The sequence below is a fragment of the Prinia subflava genome, chromosome 18, assembly GCF_021018805.1.
Source record: "Prinia subflava isolate CZ2003 ecotype Zambia chromosome 18, Cam_Psub_1.2, whole genome shotgun sequence".
NCBI lineage: Eukaryota > Metazoa > Chordata > Aves > Passeriformes > Cisticolidae > Prinia > Prinia subflava.
In genome coordinates this window covers 201,995-223,463 of record NC_086264.1, presented here as the reverse complement: position 1 = coordinate 223,463, position 21,469 = coordinate 201,995, and the positions used below count along the sequence as shown (strand labels likewise).

At 39.2% G+C, this 21,469-nt stretch overlaps 1 protein-coding gene across 3 annotated transcripts in view; it reads left to right on the top strand.

The window, feature by feature from the left end:
* Positions 1-2,341: 2,341 nt before the first annotated feature.
* SYNPO2 (synaptopodin 2) overlaps positions 2,342-21,469 on the top strand; it is a 77,354-nt gene continuing 58,226 nt past the window's right edge. Inside the window, exon 1 of one of the 3 annotated variants that reach the window (XM_063415390.1) lies at positions 2,342-2,645. In XM_063415390.1, the coding sequence (XP_063271460.1) occupies positions 2,517-2,645 (129 nt within the window). In that variant the 5' untranslated portion in view covers positions 2,342-2,516. The remainder of the gene's footprint in view (positions 2,646-21,469) is intronic. The other 2 variants (XM_063415388.1, XM_063415389.1) reach the window with 2 other exon arrangements.

Genomic DNA, 21,469 nt, shown 5'->3' with positions numbered 1-21,469 from the left:
GGTGTCCCTATCACAGGAATAGTTTAGTTACAGACTTCAAATGGTTTCCTTACTGCAGAGCAAACAAGAAGTTATACCTTAGAGAAAAGCAGCGATTTGTTTGGAATTGTTATAGAAGTCCCTCAATAAGCTGACAGGATAAAAGTTATTCCTCCTAATTTTTTTCTCCTGTCAGGATCACAGCTCTTGTCAGTTCATACAAAGAGTCCTGTATCACTTTAAACGTACCAGGTTAAAATATCCCCAAAGCTTTGTCATCCACCAGAATCAAACAGATTCTGACTGGTCGTTTCAGCTGAGCAATCACTGACCAAGGTTGTTCTGTTCTACTATTTTACGCAGTTCAGTTACATGGTCAAAAGTGATAGAAACATCTGTATCTAGTACAAATTCCCATCACAGTGACCATCCAAATGCAGGGTTGATTCTCTTTAATTTGATTTCTCTGACCAGTATATGAAGAAGTTCAGAAACAGAGATCAGATTTGATTATTCCTTTTTACCGAAATGATAAGAGACTAATACAAGCTCAAAATACCCTAACAGTAATTAAGCATTTCATCAAAAATTCGTAACATTTGAAGGACTAATAATTATGTGATAAATTCTCCTAAAACAGATGTTTTATTTTTGTATTTAATGGACTGTCATAGAGCATTTGTTGCAGCTGAAGAATTTGATAGCTACAAAACCCATAAAAACTTGGATCATTAGGTAAAAGGGAGAGAATTCTGTCTAAAGCAAGATTCTGCCTAGGGAAAGACTAAGAATCTGTCTGCTACAGCAACATAGCAACACTGCAGAAGATAATAAGCAGTTAGCCACCTTGAACTATTTCAAATGAGGTGTCTGCACTCAAAGGTTCCCTCTAAAGTCCCTTTAAAGGCTATCCCCTTTCCTAGTATGTCTTCCCTGATGGTGTTTTCCTTAAGTATTTAATTATATGGCAACCTGTGCTTGTTTGGCTTCTCCAGAGCTGTTGACTTGTAGTCAATAAAGCAAGCACTCTTCCTCCTACCAAATCCTGTTATTGAGAAAGTGACATTTTCCTCTGTTTGATTAGGGATCTTCTCTCCACCCAGGCTTTGTGTTACCCGAGTGTCTTAGAAGACTAATGAAGGACTCAAGCACCTAAAGTCTACTTTTTCCAGCCACAATATTTCAATTTAACAGAAGATCCTGTCTCTACCTTGATATTTTTTGCCTTTGAAGCATCAGTCCAGGGGTCACTTAATTGACTGATGCACTAGATAGGTTTAAACCCTCAGTGGTTACGTGCTACTTAGATGCAAAGTCATGTAAGTTAAATGATGAGTGTTTCCTGTAGCCCAAATACCTCTGAGAGCTTAGTACCAACCAAGTGGAAACACTTCAGAGAGGGACCTCAGTGAATTTATACTGTGAGAATCTGATGTCCCAGTACCTGGGTCTCAAATCAAAAGGTGTTTCTTTCAGAAACTACTCCAGACATTAAAGATGACTCACCTGCTGGACACTCTCCTTTAGAACCAGCTTGGTTCAAAATGCAATGTGATTTCAGCCAGGCTGACTTTGGGCTGAGGTGAGTAGGAGATAATGCTGTCAGTTGTTAACACCCAGCTAGAGGAATATTCATCCCATGCTGAAGAACAGTTACCTCTTAAACTATTCCAATGATTTTTTTTTTCTTTTTCGTGCTTATAGTAAGGTTCCCCTTTAATGACACAATGCAAACCATCCATTGATAGCATCTGTAGAGGGATCTGATGCTTCATTTCACCAGCCCTCTTCCCCTTTCTGGTAGGAAAGGCAGCAGGCTGCACAAGAACAGGTATTATTAGGGTCCAATAGTAACACTGCTAAATCGCAGCACACATTAAACCAGACTGAGGTCAGAGAGAACTAGAAAAAGAAGCAATTCCATGACAGGGAAATTATAAAGCTTTTCTCCTGTTTTTTTTTTTCCTTCCTTTTTTTTGCTACAGAAAGTGCATGCTACAGAAAGTGCATGCAGAGTAGATATGAAAATCTGAAAGCCAGTTTAGTCTAAGTGAATCAGGTATTCAGAGGATGTACGTGGTGTTTCACTTGAGATTCTGCTGGAGTAAAAATGCAAGAAATGGGTAAATTGGAGTTTGAAATGTCTGGCACCATTTACTAAAGTAAACTTATTTCCCAGATTGTCACAGGGAAATGCACACTTCTTTTTGCTGCCGTTTTGATTTACCTGGCAGGACAGTCATGTTTAAAGCCAGCGCTGCCTGCCTCACGGCCGAGTCTCTCAGCGTGCATTCCCTCAGGTTGCAAGTTCGGTTACTTTACTCTGAAGGTGGGCTGAGCATGGGAATGTGACGACAGAGGGGGCCGTGCCTCGGTGCGCGGCAGCCCTTCCATGCTCAATGCCCGCGCTCGCTGGAGCAGCGCACAGCAGCAGCAGCAGCAGCAGAGCGCTGCCCTGGGTCTGCAGCTCCGCCCGGCACACAATCTCCACTCCTCAGCATCTGCCAGCCGAGCCTTCCATGTGCCCCTGTGTGTGAATGCTGCCCAGCCGCACCGGGAAAATGGGCACAGGGGATTATCTCTGCATCGCTATGAGCGGAGGGGCGCCGTGGGGCTTCAGGCTGCAAGGGGGCAAGGAGCACAAGCAGCCTTTGCAAATCGCCAAGGTAGGAGCGTGACGAAGGCGTTGTTGGAGTTTTGTGGACACGGGTGACACGGCCACTTTGTTTAAATCCATCCCGCTTCCAGGGAAATGGGTGGTGTGGATCTTGTGATATTTGTTTGAATTTGCTAACGTGTTTTGCAGAGATTCTAAAGGTGCTGATTCTGTAGGTTTCAATAAAAAGGGATTATTACATTTTGGTAGCTTGTAAGTGTTGCAAAAGTTTTGTTAGATGCTAAATGTTTCACTTGTGACATGATGTGCGCCTTTAAGCTCCTGTTTGCTTGGCTCTCTGGCTTTAAGTGCACTCAGCACATCGCAAAACTCAATCTCATATTAGGAAATGCTGCTTCAGTCATCTATTTATGATAGTTTTTCTACTCTAGTCATAGAATAAATACAGCTTTATCATGAGAAAATGTTCTTACTATTTTGGGAATCCTGGAAAGCATTACACTGACTTATCTCTGGTTTTGGAAAGTTATCCAGTCTTAGAAACAGCTTTAATAGATGCCAAACGTTCCCTCTTATATTTCATGAGCAATGCTGAAAATTATTGGATGCTTTATAAATTATCTGCACATATAGGAGGAGGGCAAGACAGACAGTAGAAGCTGACAATAAATTAAAAATAGGAGCTGGTAGCCCCACTTGCATAAATAATATTTCAAAAGTAGTTTTGTTAAAAATCAGCGCTCACTTCAGTGCAACAATGAAGATTTGTCACGGTTATTAAGGCTTATGTAACTGTATGGAGCTGCATTCTGTTCCTTTAGACAAGAGGGACAAATTCTGTGCAGAGCTCTGAGCTCAGCAAAATACCACTGTCTGAAACAGTATGGGGACTGATCTTCATCCCGTGAACTCTGCCTAGCTAAACTGAGGGAGAGAGTTTAAAATGTATCTTATCTCCTTCCAGTATCTTGGTAATGCAGCACGCTGAGTGTGTTGGGTTTTCTGTGATACAGTGGTTTAGATCAGTAGTTAGTATTTAAGCTGTAACTTTCTCAAGGTGTCAATACATTTATTAATTAGTTAACTTTAATTTACTGGATCAGTTAACTTTTTCACAAACAGCAGAAACAATAAATCTACCTTATTTTGTAGAAGATCCTTTTAGCCCCTCTGTCAAGAAAAGAACATTTTTCACTATTCTTTTCACTTATTTCCAGCCTATCATATAAACCATATCCAGTAACTGAACTATGATTTATTGAGGCTCTGATTAATTTTTCTCATTCCTGTTAAGATTTTTGTTTTTCTATGTTTTGCAAAACTTGAATTTGTCCACTTTCTTTCCTACCGATGGGCAACTGTTGCTGTGCAAGTAAAGCCTCTCATAACAGATGGCAGTGGACTCCTGCCATCTAGTGAAAACTTGTAGCTAGAACTTAAAAAATGGTGAGCAATGGTAAAAGGCAAGCGGCCTTGATTACATAAAATCAAAAGTAAAAACCACAAGATTCTGACTAAATCTTAGTTTCCCTGATAAAAATAGTCTGTTCAAGGGTGTGTTGTTTTTTTTCATGTTCACATCCTCGGCTGGTGCACTTATGTCTGGGTTCTGTTTTGGGACTAACTTCTACTGTATTTTCAGTAATACACAGTATTACTGTGTATTCAGTAATACACAATATTTTCTAATGGGAAAATCCCCAGGAAAATATACCCACATTTAGAAAAATAATTATATGTATTTTTAGGAAGAAACTCACAGGTCTAAGTTGGTTTTCCTGTAAATGAAAGGAAAGGCTGCAGAGGGGTCACTTGCCTTTGTCAGAGTGGAGGGAAGGGCACTCAGGTTCTGATCATGAGTGGAGAAGTGACTGTGATATAGATCTAAAGGGGAGAGGGATCAGTAATGGACGGAAATGAGATAATCCATTACAATATGTCAGGACACAAAATTCCCAAATTCCTGCTTACCTACTCTTTGATAAAGGAAGCATATTGTTTTTAAAGCTGATGGAATAAGTCATTGCAGCTCACTGCCAGAAGCAGCTTTTACCAGTTTGTTTTATGCCTTTTAAAATAGTTTTATTACATTTATAAAGAATATGTAAACCATCCCCCTTCTGCCTAGCTCCTAAAGCATATATTCAAATAGCATTCCCACTGAAATTCATGAGAGTTTCGCCCAGAGTATAAATTATTGTCTTCCATTACCACGCAAAGTGTTAATGGAGAGATAAAGACAAACCTTTTACCAAAATATATCTCCGTACTTTTTCACAAGTACTTTTGCAGATAAAACAGGCAATCTTCATCAGCAAATAATTTTACAACTACTACATTTGATTCAAGACCTTTCAGTAATTTGTTAGTGTGAGACTGCAACAAATGGATTTTTCTAGAGTATGAGAAAGTATCATTCTGCTTGTCCATTTTAAACCCTTATTCAAAACGTACATTTGACTCATTTTCTGTAGAGGCATAAGAATTATTTAACAATTCTCCTCCTCTAAACCCTGGCTCTGTACACAACATACTTTGTGAAGTCCCATAATGTTGCAAATACTTTGTAAAAACTTATTTTCAGTTAAAAAGAATTTGCATATTCGATATACTGTCCCAATATAACATAAGGGCTTTAAAAGAAAGTATTTTAAATGCTATGTCCAAAGACACACTGTGCTAAGAAGGTTATCTAATAAATGGATGCTATTTAAAAAAAACCCCAAACAGTTTAATCAGGAGTCCAAAGCTAAGGCAGACAGTGGTTGTGTGTATCCCTTCACTAAACCTTGTCAGTGCTGTGCTGTAGGATGGCTTTCCCAAAGCAGGAGATAGGAAATCTCACTGTAGCAGTGACCCTAGAAGGATAAGTATTCAAGATATATAAAAGCTAAGCAATGCATGATGTCTGTTCCATTTTGCCCTGAGATATATGAAAGAATTTTTTTTAAAGTTAATATCATTCTGGGTTTTTCCTTGAAAATTTCTTTGCAGTTTTTAATTTAAAATATATACAAAAGAATGGCTGATTTTCTGAGCAAGCATTTGAAAGACTGTGAGTTTTTCTATTAATATTTTACAATAGTTAATAGTAATGTTATATCCTTTAAGAAGCATCTCTTCTGCAACACGTAATTTCATGGAGTTGTCCTATAGATGATTTAGGTTTACATTCAACTGCAATGTGACTCTATTAAATTATCTTTGCTAGAGAGGTACATTATTCTCAGCCTATTTGTTACCTGCACCAAACAGTAATTTGATGAACTCTTTGTCTCTGTCAAAGTCTTGGTAATTTAAGTTTGGGAACTTGACCAAATAGTTCTAATACTTAAGGGAGGAAAGTTGCATGACTCAGATCTATAAGCACTTCAAAAGAAATCCAGATTAGTATCCCAAAAGTAAAAATGAGTAGAAGGAGACTTCTGCTACTGCTTCCCAAATTGTAGCTTTACCTTTGGCTTAATAATGACTTGTGACAACTGGCTGCCTCGTCGTTTTAGACTCGTGCCCTTGTCCATCAACATGCTCAGCTTTCAAGTCTCAGTTTCATCATTTTGGATTCACTGGAACCTGAAACAGAAAGTGAAACTCAAAGACTTAGGAACAACCTGAACCAACAGTGTGACAAGTCAGGTCTGAATATGATTACTTAACACTGGATGTAAACAGAGGTGGGCTGTGTTGTGGTAGTTGGCTTTTTCTCTGTGTTTATCCAAAATACTTGACCATACAGAACAACCCCAAGAGGATTTCATCAAGTCGACCTTTACACTTTGTCTAGCAGAAAAAAAAATAAGGGGTGAGACACGTTAGCACGGTTATGGTTTGGATCCTGAGGTAAGGCAAAACACGCCACTGTCGCATATATATGTGTAACATATATATCAGCAAAGAGTGGTCTAACCACGGAAGACATCACAGCTGCTGGGTTGGAGGAACCCTTTTAAAGTTGCTGTCATGCTCCTGCATTGTCAGCCCAGCAAACGCTCACACTTGCAGGCAGGTCAGTGAGGTTAGTGCAAGCAGGATCCTCCTCTGTCTCCACCAGAGCTGGGAGCTGCAGCTCTCAGCAGCCGGGTGAAGGCTCAGCCCCGGGCTGACACGACCCTGCTGACACTGCCTCGCTTGTGCCACTTGGCATTTCAAGCTGGACCTGAACACAACTTCAGGCAATAGCAATCAGCAGAACAAGCCATGTTTAAAACATGCTAGTTGAACTTTGGCAGCAAAGGCGGGGAGTTTAGAGTCAACCTACATGATTTTAAACATGACTTGCCTTACTTGGCCTGTATTTAAAACTGTTTGTTTAAATTTGCTGGCTAATACATTTCCAAACATAGTTTGTTTTTTCAGCCCAGACAGACTTTTATTCTCAAATTCACCCTTCAGACCATCTGACACAGCTGGTATTTGCTGATATTCGGAAAACCCTGTGAGGCGTATTTATATATTCTTTCACACAAGGAGTTATGCAGAAGATTGTGGGTTTATTGAGCTTTTCTGGAGAGGACTTTGACTGTGTTACAAGCCTTGACCCGATTTAATAACCAAGACATTTTTGCACGTGTTTAGATTACATAGTTCAGCTTTTATTTAAGTAAATTATGAAACTTCCAATGATAGACGGGAAGAAGCTGGGCTTTCTGGAGCTTAAGTTAATTTATTTTGCAAAACAGAGGAACAAAGAAAGATTCCCCAAATCTAGGTAAAATAGACCACTGCTAAATAACTCTGTTCTGAAAAATCTGCCAGTGCTAGTTGGAAAAAGAATGAAGAAAAAAATCATACACCTTAAGCACCAAAGGTTTACATGTTGTTCCAAAGGTTAGGGCTCCGTGTTCCCTGCTTTCAAGCTTTTGCATTCCAGCCATTGTGCCAGTGGAAATGTTTAGCACTGGTGTCCCATCAGGTTGTTTAAAAGCTGCAGGCTGAACCAGCACATGAGTGTATTCCCTGTTTTGGATCTACAGGACTGCATACCAAGCTGGTTTTGGAATGCTTCCCACAGTGTTTAGGCAAACACAAGCATGTTTTGGATACATGGTATTATTCATTTGTACTTATTTCCAACTGATGCTTTTCCAACTCTCACGCTAGGCGAGTTTTCAATGGAATAGAATGAACACCATAATTCGCACTGATTTAAATTATACAAACTAAAAAAACCAAACAGTGTATTCCTACTAAATTAGATTAGCTGCTTTGTATAGAGCTTTGCTTCATTTTGTTGTTTCTTCGCTGGAAACATTTAAAATACACTGCAAGACATTATTACTTGTCATTGTTCTGAATTTTCTGCCATTGCACTCTTATTGTGAATGTGAATGTAATAGTAAGACTTCTGGCCAAGTTCACATTAAAATATCACAACAGGAAATGTAATTTACAGAGTCCTCTAGGATTGTGTCAGATTGTTTGAGAGGACACAGCTAACAATTTATGTGTATCATGGAAGGCTTTTCTTTCAAATGCAGAACTCAGTGTTCTTCCTATTTGCAGCAGAAATATTTAGAGCAGAAATTACTTTAAGGGACCATATTCCATAAGTTAAATGCTTAGCACTCTACAAAGGGAGAAGGATTAGCAGAGATAGCTTCAGCTTTAAGAGGAATAATTCTGTGCATGGAATTAGCTATGGACAGAAATGATAACATTTAGATTGCAACCAGTACTCATGAGCACTGTTCATTGGCTGGAACAAAACTGGCAGTAAAAAAACCCTGGATATCAGCTTGAAGGTTTTAAATTTCAAACCAAATGTACACAAGTTACACAGTGGATTTTTTTCTTTTCTTTTCTGTAATTTATCCCATCTGCACCATTCCATTAGAATCTGTAGGCCATAGTCAGTGGGATTTTTAGGGTCAGACTAACATGCATTTAGCCTGGAACACTTCAGTGTGCACCAAAATCAAAGTGCTGTGTGTTGGTTACCTGCCAATACAACCTGGTGTTGAGCATGAAGGCCAAAAATCTTCAAAACACCTCAGCACCCTTCTCTGAGTGGAGAGCTGAGAACAGTGAAAAGTGGCTGCTTTTTTTGTTGCTTATGTGGAAGGTAAATTCTAACAAAAACCTGGCTCTAAGCTCACCAGAGAAAACAGGCTTAGAGCCTGAGCTCTTTACAATGTGCTGCAGTCCTGGCACAGCATGGATTGTCCCTCTCTTATTTAGCAGGGAAACTCTGTCTGCAAGTTGTCATTCTACTTTATAGAAATATATTTTGAATCCTTTAAGTCTCTTTCTTTGTTTTACATCTCCTTCCTACATCTGGGACTGGGCACTGAATGCATGGGTAAACTTTTGCTTCAAAAGAGTTTTGTCATCCTGGACTGAGTAGCTGTGGAATCATTATTTTATGGACTTGCCTGTTTGTAAGTATATTTTAGAAATATGGTCCTGTTTAGGAAACTGTACGCTTGGGGTTTTGAAGGCATGTTTTATATTACAACTCATTACCAGATGAACTGGTGATGGGTCAAAACTATGAATAAAGGAGATAAACTGTGGTGTTCTATACTGCTCATTTCATTTGCTACCTTCTCCATAGCATAAACATGCCATGTATGGCATAAATAGCTGCAATATCGAATTTTGAGAAGGTTTCTAAAATAAAAATGAATGTAAGACACCATATGTCCATTGTGGCTCTTTACATTACCAGAAAGAAAAGCAAACAGAATGACAGGGGAACATAATCTAATAAGACTAAATTTGCCCTTCCTAGTACTCTCTGCCTAATACAGGAATGGCAGGAGCTGCTTGTTGTCTGAAGGCAAAGGTGGCAAAGCTGAAGCTCTGTTTTAAAAAGCCAACAGTTGAAATTGCACTAAAGGAAGCCTTAAGAGAGGAGTTACTTTTTTTTCCCATGAACTCATTGGGAGCTTTGCCATTGACTTCAAAGGGCAAAGGATTGGGCCTTAGTATGTATAACATAGTGCAGTTATTTAATTAGAAACAGATATCAGGAATAAAAGTCCTCACTGGAAGAGTGTAGCAGATTTTGTTATGGATCTATTTAGTACAGATCTCTGTGTCTAGCAGAAGTCATTCCCTTCTAAGGAACAAAAAACTGCCTTAGATTTTGGGGTATTGTGATAATGCAGTTATATAATGTAACTTCTTTCAATTTATTTGGCGATTATTTGGTATATTTCCCAAACTGTCTTGGAAGTCTGTGTGAGGACATAGACACACACTTGAGCTGAAGGCATTTCAATCTGTTTATCTGTAAGTGAAAGAAATGATTGCTAATAGTACAGAGTAGACTGACATTACTAGAAACTAGAAGCCATTTATTGAAGGACTGATAATGTCTCAGAATAAGCTAAAGAAAAAATTTAGACAGCGGACACATTCCTCAGTTGCAAATGTTTACTGGCTGAAGGCACTCCTTGTAACTGTCCTCTCTTTCTTTAGCTCTGCAAACAGACTGACCTGTGTTGGCTGAATGGTATTTCCTAAACAATTTAGATTTCAGGCATTGCTGACTCACCTCATTTTGTCTGACAGCTCAGGCAACAGTCCTAGGGGCAGTTTATCTGTCAGCTTTGAGGTGTAGAAACCCTCGGGTTAGGAGAGGAAGGAGGAGAGTGAGAGGAGTGCCAGGCAGCTGGGCGTGACAACTTTTCCAGCAGGCACAGGCGTGGCTGACAAGTCTGTAACTCTCTGACACACCCATCCTGTAGATGCGTCTCTGAACTGGCACCCCTTTGGAAAGGCTCCGAGGGCCCTGCTTGTCGTCTGTAAGGAAAGCACCTCTGGAGAACTGTGCAACAGTATTTGTAATTGTTGGCTATACCTGTGCAATGGAAGGTGTTTCCAAGATGTGCTGCTACCAAGGGGAATCACGAGTTCTAACAGCTTTATTCACCCACCACCACTGAAACAGTCATCTCTCTATTTACCTCACTAAATCCTCGTCTTCTCTGCCAGGAATTCTTGCTCTGCTTTCTCTTACCATTCTCATTGTGGTGCATCTATTTAAATACACAAGTACAACAACTTAAACATCAGCTTCAGTGAATTCACTGAAAATTGTGAGAAAAAATGCCTCAGACTTCAACCTTGTTTTGTGGTTAGAATAGTGCCCATCACTTCCACTGAACTTCCTTTGGACTGAAAGAAATATAGGAAACTTTCTACTTTCATGAACCCTCTCAGCACAGAAATCTCTGAACTACTAGAGCTTAACAGATGTGGCTGGAATAGACTGATCAGCATTTTGTTCCACAAATTACATTTTCCTGTTTTGCAGAGATCACTTCAAAGGCCAGCCGCCATAAGCCACTGATTTAATTACAGAGGGTGCATATGGAAGTAATCTGAAAGGGATAAATAGCTTTCTATATTATCATATATTCATAATGAGCTTTCTGCATGCTGAAATAATACTTGCAGGATGGATAGTATAAGACTTGCCTGCAAAATCCTTCAAATTAGGAAAAAACTATCATTAAGCATGGATGTTTTAAGTAATTTCCAACATGTGATACTATTTAATGCCTAACATCCTCATGAAGGAGCAACTGTTAGAAATCGTTCATAGAAAAAGAGACCAAAGTTTCAGAACTGTTGGCTTTCCAAAAAACAAACAAACAAAAAACAACAAAACAAACCAAAAATGATACCTAGGAAATTAGAAGAGTTTTACCCAAATTGTCAGTCAGTGGAATAAGTATATTATGCTGAGCAATATAAGATAAGGCATTGACAAAAGTGGAGTTTCATTACAGAATACATAGTAAGATTACATATTTACCTTTTGAAACAAAATTTTAGTATTGAAGTTGTTATCTCATGGTATTCATACTGTTAGTCAAGGTCAGTCTTCAGATGCACTGTGCATTTTTGGGGTGTCTGAGGGAAGGTACCTGACATTTGAAAACAACAACCAGGACACTGTTTCCTTTGGAGCCCCCCAGTCCCTTTTGTAAGTGAATTTGCTGTGTGCCTTTATGTCCACTTTAAATAATCACCATTTCATGGTACTGACATTATTGATTATCACTAGATGGTGCTCTTCACAATCCCCCAAATCATAGGTAAGTGAATGTAAAGACAGTTCTACCTTGGAGAAGTTTTGATTGAAAGGTGTAATGTTTTATTACTGAAGCTGGGAGTATTGTTCAGCTCAGTTCCCCTCACACCACATCATTTTAAAGTGCAGAATTAATGCCCTCAGGAAAACTTATATATAAACCAAGTCAAAAATCACAGAATATCAAATTAATCAAAATCATTACATCAAATTAGTAATTCCAAATCTTCCTTTCACTTCTACTTATTATTCCCTCACCCAAATAAAATGTAATCCCCTTCAGGAGGGCTCCATAAATTTGTACTAGAGTTTGACTTGTGGTTTCATAACACTACAGTTAGGACAAACTTTCATCTTAGAAAAAGCCTGTCTAAAAAATATTTCAGCAGTATTTAAGAAGAATGAAGCAATTTCAATCCTTTAAAGAGAAAACAAAAGTATTTCTGCACCTATCTAACACCATATTATAAACATTGAATTGTAATATTACACACAACTATTGATTACATGCCGTGAAATAATAATCAAAAAGAGTATAAAAATATTGTCTCAAACTTCAGTTTCTTGTAGCCCAATATGACGACAGCCTGAGCAGACAGGGCTGGGAGCCCTGGAGGTGTAAGAACTCTCCCAGGTCTTGTATCCAATTTAAATCAGATTTGAGTTATATTAAAATGGTGTTTTTAATAAATTCCTCATTATCCTTTCTCTGCCGTCACTTTTAGTTATGACTTCAGTCTGTAACACTAGATCTTCATTTTACTAATTTGATGAGAATAGACTAAAATGAAGTACACCAAATCCAAGACTGCATCATTGACAGCCATGGTGTTGGAAATCTACCCGAGTTTTGCAGCTTAAGCCCATTTTTACTCAAATAGTTTAAAATCAACTGATCAGTAGTGCAGATGTGATGTAACCAAATTTTTCGTGGTTGAATTTTCATTTCAAGGACCCTGATGCAGCTCCTAAACATGCTACATTTTTAAGTAGTTCTCCAGATCCCCAGGATAACGTTACCAAAGCATTTCTGATTTCGTGGCACAATTTGTGACTACACAAGGGGTTTGACTTTAAAACCTCTTGTCATTCTGTTTCAGTTTTCTTCCTCTATATTTACAGGAACAGTGAGAAACAATTCAATGAATCTTAATGTGGTGAGAGGCCCATGAATGCCTCTTTTTCTACACTGGCAAGAACAGTACAAAGGCTACAATAATTAAGCCTGAGGAGGTAGTTGTGGCTGTGGCCTGTCATTTTTTTAGAGTTACACTGTGAACAAACAGAGGACTGAAATGCATGGCCTGAGAACAATGGTGCCCAGCCCCGTACCAGCCTTCTGGGTCACTCACTGGTTGTTTGCTTCCAGGCCTGATTTGCATAAGAGGCCTGGAAAAGTTGCAGAGGCTGGGAATCAGCACAAATTGATATGGGGTGTTAATTGACTCAGGCAAAAACTAAAGATGCACTGACCTGTTCAAATTGGACTTGCATTCAGGCCTCTGGATTCCGACATCATCCAGTGCTGAAGAATTAAACCTTGGCACAGTTCATCAGCTGCTGGGCCCTGGGATAAAAATAGATGGGCAGAAATGGGATCATGTTTTAGCATAATCAGCTGAAACTGCAAAGGGTGGGAAGGAACCCTTCCTCTTATGGAAAATGCTTTCTTTTGGGGTGTTTCGGGTGTTGCTGTAGGCAACGACATGGCAATCGAGCCCACCTAAAATGAGAGCCAAACCAAATCTTCCCCCAAAGCCTTTTACTGCTGCAGACCCAAATACTTCCTTAAAGGTTGACAAGCACTCATTGCTCCATGTTTGTGTTCCATCAAGAGCAAGAGTGTGATTTACTTCAGTGACTGGATCAGATGTGCCGGATGCAGCCCCAGTGATTCACAGCTGCAGGAGTTACCCATTGCCCCAGCCCTGTGCCTCTCTCGTCTGATAAACAACAAAAAGCTTCTTGCAGGAGCTTTCCATCAGATCATCATGAGAAGAAATGATACGTTAGGAAATCCTCTCTGCTTTTAGAGGTCAGTAGTACTACAGAAAGCAGTGTTCACCCATGGGCATTCACATAATCTCATGTTATACTTGTATGGCCCTTAAAGCAAAAATTACAGTGAGGCCCAAGCGGGTTTAGTTTAATTTAAAAGTTTTCATGAACTTTTGTGGATTTCTTCAGCTTTATATTTGCAAGATGTTCTCAGGCCAGATATTTTCATACGTTTGGATTTCCTTTTGGCCATTTAACTTGGCTCACACAGTACCTCTAGTCTCTCCATTATTTTAACACACTTAGTCACACCCTAAACCAGTATCTCAAATACAGATACTGACACAACTGCACTTGGCTGCTTTTGACTCATTTCCTCCATGCTAAAAGAATGTACGTTCCTCTGACACAGTGACATTAAAATGCTTTTGCTGCGCTTTTTCAATTAATTGTATAAGTTAATAAGAAAAAGGTACCTTTCAGGGCAAAGTAATAAAGAGAAAAGGAAACTGGACACTGATTCTAACACTGAATTTAATTTATGAAGGTGATTGCCTATGACATCTCTTTAAAGACTATGTAATCCTTAAAAAGTGTGCTTCCCAGAGAGTCTTGAGGAGATACTAACAGTTCATATAATAGGAGCTTATCCTCAAAATTGTGTTAGTAAGAGGTGTCAGCAGAGTCTTCTGAGGCAATCTGAGTCAGTTTATCATCTTTTAGGTGAAAAAGAGCACTGTACATGTTCACATTCCTATTCAGTTGCTTAAAAGGTCACTCCTGATTTTCAGTTTTTAAATTACTCCTTACATCACCAGCATGCTGAAAATGGTGTCTGACTATAAGGCTTTTAAGAAAAGCTAAAATCAGTGCCATGGTACACCATCTATCAGTTTTTAATGTACATACTAATTTGAATTGTTGGGAAGCACTTGCATAGGAAACAAATACAAAATGATAGAACCAATTCACATAAACATCTTTTCAGTTCATACCTGTGCCTTCACAAGTTCCTCCTGGCCTCTACTCCTTTTGTTTGGTGCTTGGCATTTGGGGAAATGCCACAGATCAGGGCTGAGTTTGACATTACCAGGGGCTTCTTTACTCTTTGGAAAAATCACCCATGGATACCATGCTGTCACATTGCCAGATGTTCCTTCAGGTTGTTTTTTCTATCACAAATGAGCTCTGAAAGCAGCACAGTGCATATGAGAGGAGAAGGCAGTGATGTCCATTTCCTCTTCTGCTTTTGTCTACTGTTTTAAAGTTAGTATTTGACCTTTGTTGGGAGTTGATGCACTTTCCATACAGAAATGTCACATGGAGGATTTGGATTTGTAGCTGCCAGAGCTTTCATTTCAGAAGAACTTACAAAAGGTGCCTCTTAATTGGGTAGAAGATGCAGTTATTTGTTGCTTTCCTATGCAGTTTTCAGCCTGAAATCAACTCATGAGGATCTGGCACAGTTTAGGATTTAAAGATACTAAGGTTACTTGGAGGTTCCACAATAATGCACCCAAGTCAGATGCATCATTTAATAGTTGAAAAATATGCAGGACATCCTGGAGCAAAGTTGGAGCAACAGCAGCCAAACAAAATGAAAAGGGATGCTGCTAGCCTAGAGTAATACAACTAGGGCTATCTGAAATCTTTCTGTGATCATGTTGGGGTGAAATCTGATGGTAAGCAGGTATTTTATGGCCACGTGTTAATCTTCTTGAGCAGGATGAGTTATTAGATTAAATCCTCAAAATGAGCAGCTCTTTCATGTGCACTTATATTTTCCAGATTTTTGATACAGTCAAAACTATCCTGTTCATTCGCATGTGCTTGTTTCTTTTGTTGTTATTTTTAGAAAATTCTTTAAAATTACTATTCTAACACCTGAGTAAGATTTGAAAATATTTCTTATTTTAGTCTCATAGCATTTTCCTGCAACCTTTCTTAATCCTTATTTTTATTATTTAAACTTTTGGAAGATATCAGGATTTAATTTAAACAAATTAAGCAAGTAGGAATTTCATCTTAGGTTTCACTCATCTGAGGGATTCAGCAATATCAGTGATCTTTATCTCTCATATTTAGCAGTATGGTTTTATAAAAAATTACATCCATGCTAAAAATAAAAGCTGTGCCTCACCACAAATCATACCAGTTCAAATGGTGATGTTTGTGAAGGCCCTTCCTCCCTGACAGAGCCAGTGTTGCAGAAGGTGAACCGTGTGTGCTCAGCCCGTGAGCATTCCCTGCTGAGCCTGTCCCTCAGCGATCCTGGCAAGAAATGTGCACCTGGAGGTTCTGACCCTCCGCAGGAATTTCACTTCTAAAAATATTTAAAACTTTAACTTCCAACTAGTGCCTATGACCTAATGGCATCAGTTACCCTGCACCCCTTTCCTCTGTGAAAGGTTTGTTAGGAAAACATTACTTCAGCTCCGGAAGGAACACATCGGGCTGCCCTTGCTCTATAGGGCCGATGCATTTCAAAATGTGTCGGCTGCAGCTGTCTGTCTGTGGAGCTGCAGCCTCAGCAAACGTCTTAAAGCTGGCACAGACCTTGGGCAAAGATCATGAACGTACTTCAGGATCTGTCTGGGATGAGACATGCCATAATATGTTTGTTCATACATAAAAATAATAATTCAGGGGCAGAAAATGAAATAAAATCATTAAAAATGTATGCCAAAGGTCTGCTTGAAACAATACTCCAGCTTCTTATATTAAGAATTGTCAAAAACGGCCGCATTAAAAACAACCCCAACTGGCTCCTTCCCAAGCTCCATGCCTTTTGGATTTCCTTAAAAATTCAATCTTTACAGTTTCTGAATAATGCAACCATTGTAATTCAAGGACACTCCCCTGCTGGTTTTGATTAATTTATTTTAACAACACAGAAAAAGTCTGCTGTAGCTCCTCTGGTAATATAAATCCCTGCTACAAAGGATTCTGTTGTCTCCACCTCTCTAATAAACTATAGTGTCAGGGGTTCAGAGCTAAATGGATGGCAATACAACTTTAACTATTCATCTCTGCTTATGTGTCTGAATTAATATCAGAGTTTTTTCCCTTCAACCTCTAACTAATTTATAACTCTACTCTTACCTTCCTATATTAAGTAACACATCCAGTGAAATATTTTAATTTGCATGCAATCACACATATTTTAAAAATTAATATCTTGAAAAGAATGCCAGATATCTTTAAAAATCCCCGTAAAACAACTGTGTCTCTTTGCCCAACTTTTTAAAACTTACTGTGAGTCTCATGGCAAATGCAACTTTCCTTTCAGTACCAGCTACTGGAATGTGGTTCTTACCTGACTTCCAGCTTTCATTAAAACTAGAAAACATTTCTGGATGTCCTGGATTGCAAAGTGATCCCACCTCCAAGGGAGAAAAAACCCCAAGTAATCTCAAGTTTTTAATGTTTTAATCTTTTTTCATGTGGTACTAGAGAAACTGGTATTTGCTGGTTGCAGGGCCAGTGGAATAAGCTTGGCAGGCCCACAGTCTGAGAACAAAATGCCCAGTGAGGACACTTAAATACCTGTTACAATTTCTATGGACAGAAACTGAGTGTCACAACAAAGCTGCCATTAATAACAGTGGCTTTCAGAGGTTGCAGAGATGGCTTGCAGATATCTTCCCAAATCTTCAGAGCACGTGAATTCTCTAGCATTCAAGCAGCATGATTCCTTTTGGGAATCACACAGTACTTTAAAATAGCTTACTTATACAATTACATGCTTTTGAACTGTTTTCATCTCACATAAATATTAAATACTCCTTTGTTTAAACAATAGATTTTAAAAGATTAAATAAAAGGAAATCAAACCATTTTCAAGCTGTTTCTTACAGATTTCTGGTAAACAGCTCCAAAGCTGCTCGTTTGACATGCTGCATGTGTCATTTCAACAATGCCTGTATGTGTGAGTGTATATACAGATGCTTTAGGCTAACATTAAACAATGTTCTATAGCTAGGACTGTTTTTGTAGTCCAAATAAAGTAGGTAGTGTTTTTATAACTATCAATTCTTGGGTTATGGAGAATGTCTTCAAATAGAAATAGAAGGAGGTTTATCTTTACAAACAGGTCTCATTCCCTTAAAAGGAAGTTGTTTCTTTTTTCTTCTGCTTCTTTGGAGAACTGACTACAAACTGGGAATGGTTATTGTATGACTCATTTGGGAAGAATAGCTACAGCGTAAGAAGTTCAGAAGGGATTTTAATAAAACCAAACCAAATTATCTTCTGTTTTGGGCATAATAAGGATAGTTTGAAAGAGTAAAATACGAAGTTTTTCAGAATGCTATAAGTCAGCCTAATACTAAGTGTTTCAAAGGGAAGGGGCAAAAGCTCAGGAAAGACTACAACATTTTCCCCTAGTTTCAGTTCTATAGGTAAGACAGAAATCCCCTTTCTTAAGGAAATTTTAATTTACTTTATTCTGGTCTGGCTAGTCTGGCAGTGAGGCCCTGCATGCACCAGGCAAATCACTGACTGCCATAACCAGAGCTTGGGAAGGATCCCCTGCTCAGCTATGCACTGATGGGACTTCCCCACTGCAGCCCCTGTACTTCAGGAACTCGGAAACTCCCCCAAACCCCAACACTGTCAGTTAAACTGTTACAAATTAAAACATTATTCCAATAAAACATTAGTGCTGTGCACAGTAGAGACTGCAAATGCTATATGTAAATACTATTGTGTTACTCCCTGCACTGTCTTCCCTGCAATGCCATAAAGGATACAAAAGTAAAGTTAGGACTTCTGTTAATGTTTATGTTATGAAGTTACGAAAAACTTCTGTTAGTGTTTATGATCAGCATCCTTTCCTTGCAGCCCTCATCTTAGTTTTTACAGTTTTATAAATGAAGTCATGTCTTCAGCATGCCCCTTTCAGTTCTGCTTCTCTTTGTGCTGCAGCACTGAGTACCGGCCTTTCAGGGAGAGAAACTGGGGTTATGTCCCATAAAGCAAACTTTTAACAGGGTTTGTGATTTGTTCATCTTAGGAACATGCATTGAAAAACTGTAGGCTAGCTCATGCAGTAGCTGGGTGAGGGATGCTGACTGTTTAGCAAGTGTTCCATGCAAAACATGGAAAAATGCAAAGCTTATTTCAAGTTCAGCACTAGTTGTTTGCATATTGCTAATCTAGCAAGACAATTTTATCAATTTTTTATTTTCTTTCTCCTTACTGTATATACAATGTCAAGAAATTTGCTGCACTGGTCCCCTGTAGCCAAGGCACATTCCCTTAAATTTGAGACTGTTATGTGGTTTTCTGTTTGAAAGTTCATGTCCAATGTTGTCCATTTATATAAAGTTTCCCAAAGTGCTAGTAGAATTTTTTTTTATTATTTTCTCATGCTTGAAGCATTATGAAACTTTTCCCTGAGTGTTTCTCCTAAGATTGGTCCATTTGAGGCTGAAGTTAATAGAAAGCAACCAAGTGATTTCAATGGGAGTTTCATGTTTGGAAAGCAAAATCATGACTTTATTTTGGCAAGACTGTTGATGTATCTGAACTCCAATTCCTAGGAATTTTACAGGAAAATCCTGAACATTTCAAATTGACATGAGGCTAACTGCATTTGAATCTTCTGAATATATCTAGAATGTCCTGTAGTCTTCAAGCTAAGTTTTAGAAGAAGAATGCTTCAAAACCCTCCTCACCCCACTTCCAGCTTGCTCATGTTGGACCATCTGGGAATGTTCTGGCCAAACAGTGCTCATGGATGTGTCACAAGCACTCAGTTCTTTCTACAAACCCAGAAATAATGACTCTACGCTTTACAGTCGAGCCCAGGTTTTACAGTAGAGCTCAGACATGCACTGCTGCTGCTTTATATGTACCTTTGATGATGGGAGATCTACAGGCACAGGAATAATTTATCACTGCAGTAGGTTGTGGACAGATAAATTATAGAATTTGGATATTTTAGTAGATTTAAAAAATATATCTATTTTGTAGATCTCACATGTTAAAAAAGGTGTGGGTGAAACTGTTGTTGTTGCTGCTACTGTCACGAAGTGCTCTCCATTGTGGGGACCTGGAAGGTTGCTGTTTGGGAAGGGTCCTGCTGCTGGGAATGGGAGGCTCCTCCTTGACAGGAGTCTGGATAGTGCTCTGCCTGATAATGAGGGCAGTGATATTTCAACAGACTGCAAAAGAGAGTCTGTGCCTCTTTTAGAGGCCCACCCTGGACCTGGTTGCCAGGGAGCTGTGGGAGGGCAAAGGCTGGCAGCAGACAGGGAAATAATTCAGCTGAACTCAATTAGAGTGCATCAGTAGAACTAAGTGAACTATTAAAACAAACATTTTCCCTAAATCAGAAAGGGTTATGACCACAGGAATTGGAGCCTTTACAGATTTCTTTGCACCATAGTGAGCTATTAATGCCCTCTAGCATGAGCCACTGCATTGCACGGTTGCAAATGTGCTGAGGACTCGTTTGTGTTTAGGCTTGCCCGTGTGGCAGGGACCCAGCTTGGCCCCTCTGACGTGGCAGCAGAGGCACAGCAGGGCTCTGCTTTCCCCGGAGACCGAGAAGCTGCTGCCTTGGTCTGTGGCTCACAGGGAACCAGCAGTAACAGCACGAGGGAGCAGCACTGTGAGCAAGCCCCTCCTTCCCCTTGTGGTGAGAACTCCTGCTGAGAGGGCAATGGTTCCCCTGGTAGAACGGCTCCAGATTTTCCAAATATCCCGATCAAACCACTGGCCAGGATATAACCCTAATTGAGCAGAAACAGCCCAACACTTTACTAATGCCTTCGGATGTCCTGGATCAATTTTCCTCTAAGTGCTATGTAATTGATTTAATGAGAGAGATGTTCTTGACTTAAAAATAAGCATCCTGAGTATTTCCTGAACTGTAGATTTAATTTGGCACTGGTATAGGTATTCATCAGCAAGAAAACATGTAGTTTCAATTTATAACAGACATTGCACTTCACACTAAAGCCAGAGATTTAGGAAGACACTGGGTGTGAGAAAGTGCTGCTTACAATTGAGACAAGTGTGCAATATAGGAGTGCACTTCCCCACTGCTTGGACTTCCTTGGTGGTAGCTTCTGCAGATACTTATGTCTGAGTGAAAAACCAAAGTGAAAAAACATAGTAATAAACAGCAATAGCTATAAGAAGAGCATATCCTGCAAGAGATTGCTAGGTTATATATTCAGGGGAATAATACAATGTGCAGCAGAGAAAACAGAAATACTTACAAGTGTTGAATAAAGAAGTACCTTGGCTTTTGGGTGGTATTCTCAAATTATGATTTCCTGCCTAAAAGAAAAAAAAAGATAATGAAGATAAACACAAGTTAGCGACAAGAAGTAAAGGGAACAGTCATCAAAAATAGCAGGGCAGGAAGCAGCATACATTTTGTATATGAAAAGAAAGACTCCAAAGAAAGTGTAGTGACAGAACATAAAAATGTTACCTCAAACTGCTGTGGCATTTGCAGTTGAGCTCCCATTTCCTTCAAAGGGAGGAAAATGACAAGTTTCTGCAAAGCAGCCTGCTCAAAGTTTGCAAAGGCCAATGGTTTAGTTTATATTTTTCCTACTGCAAAGCAAATGACTGACAGAGGTCAAGCATACAATTTGAAAGTTAAGTCCTTTCCCCAAGTCCCTTTCCTGCTGCTGCCTCCCCTCAGTGTTCCACTCTCTCGGTTTTCAAGTTCTCCTGTGCATTAGTTGGGAGCTCAGCTCATAGGAACACAAATTTACACACTGCACCACCAGAATTACAGCTTGGTGTGTTTTGAAAGCCTAAATTTAAACCAACTCCTATGGAAGAAAATTTATCAAATACTTTTGCTGGAG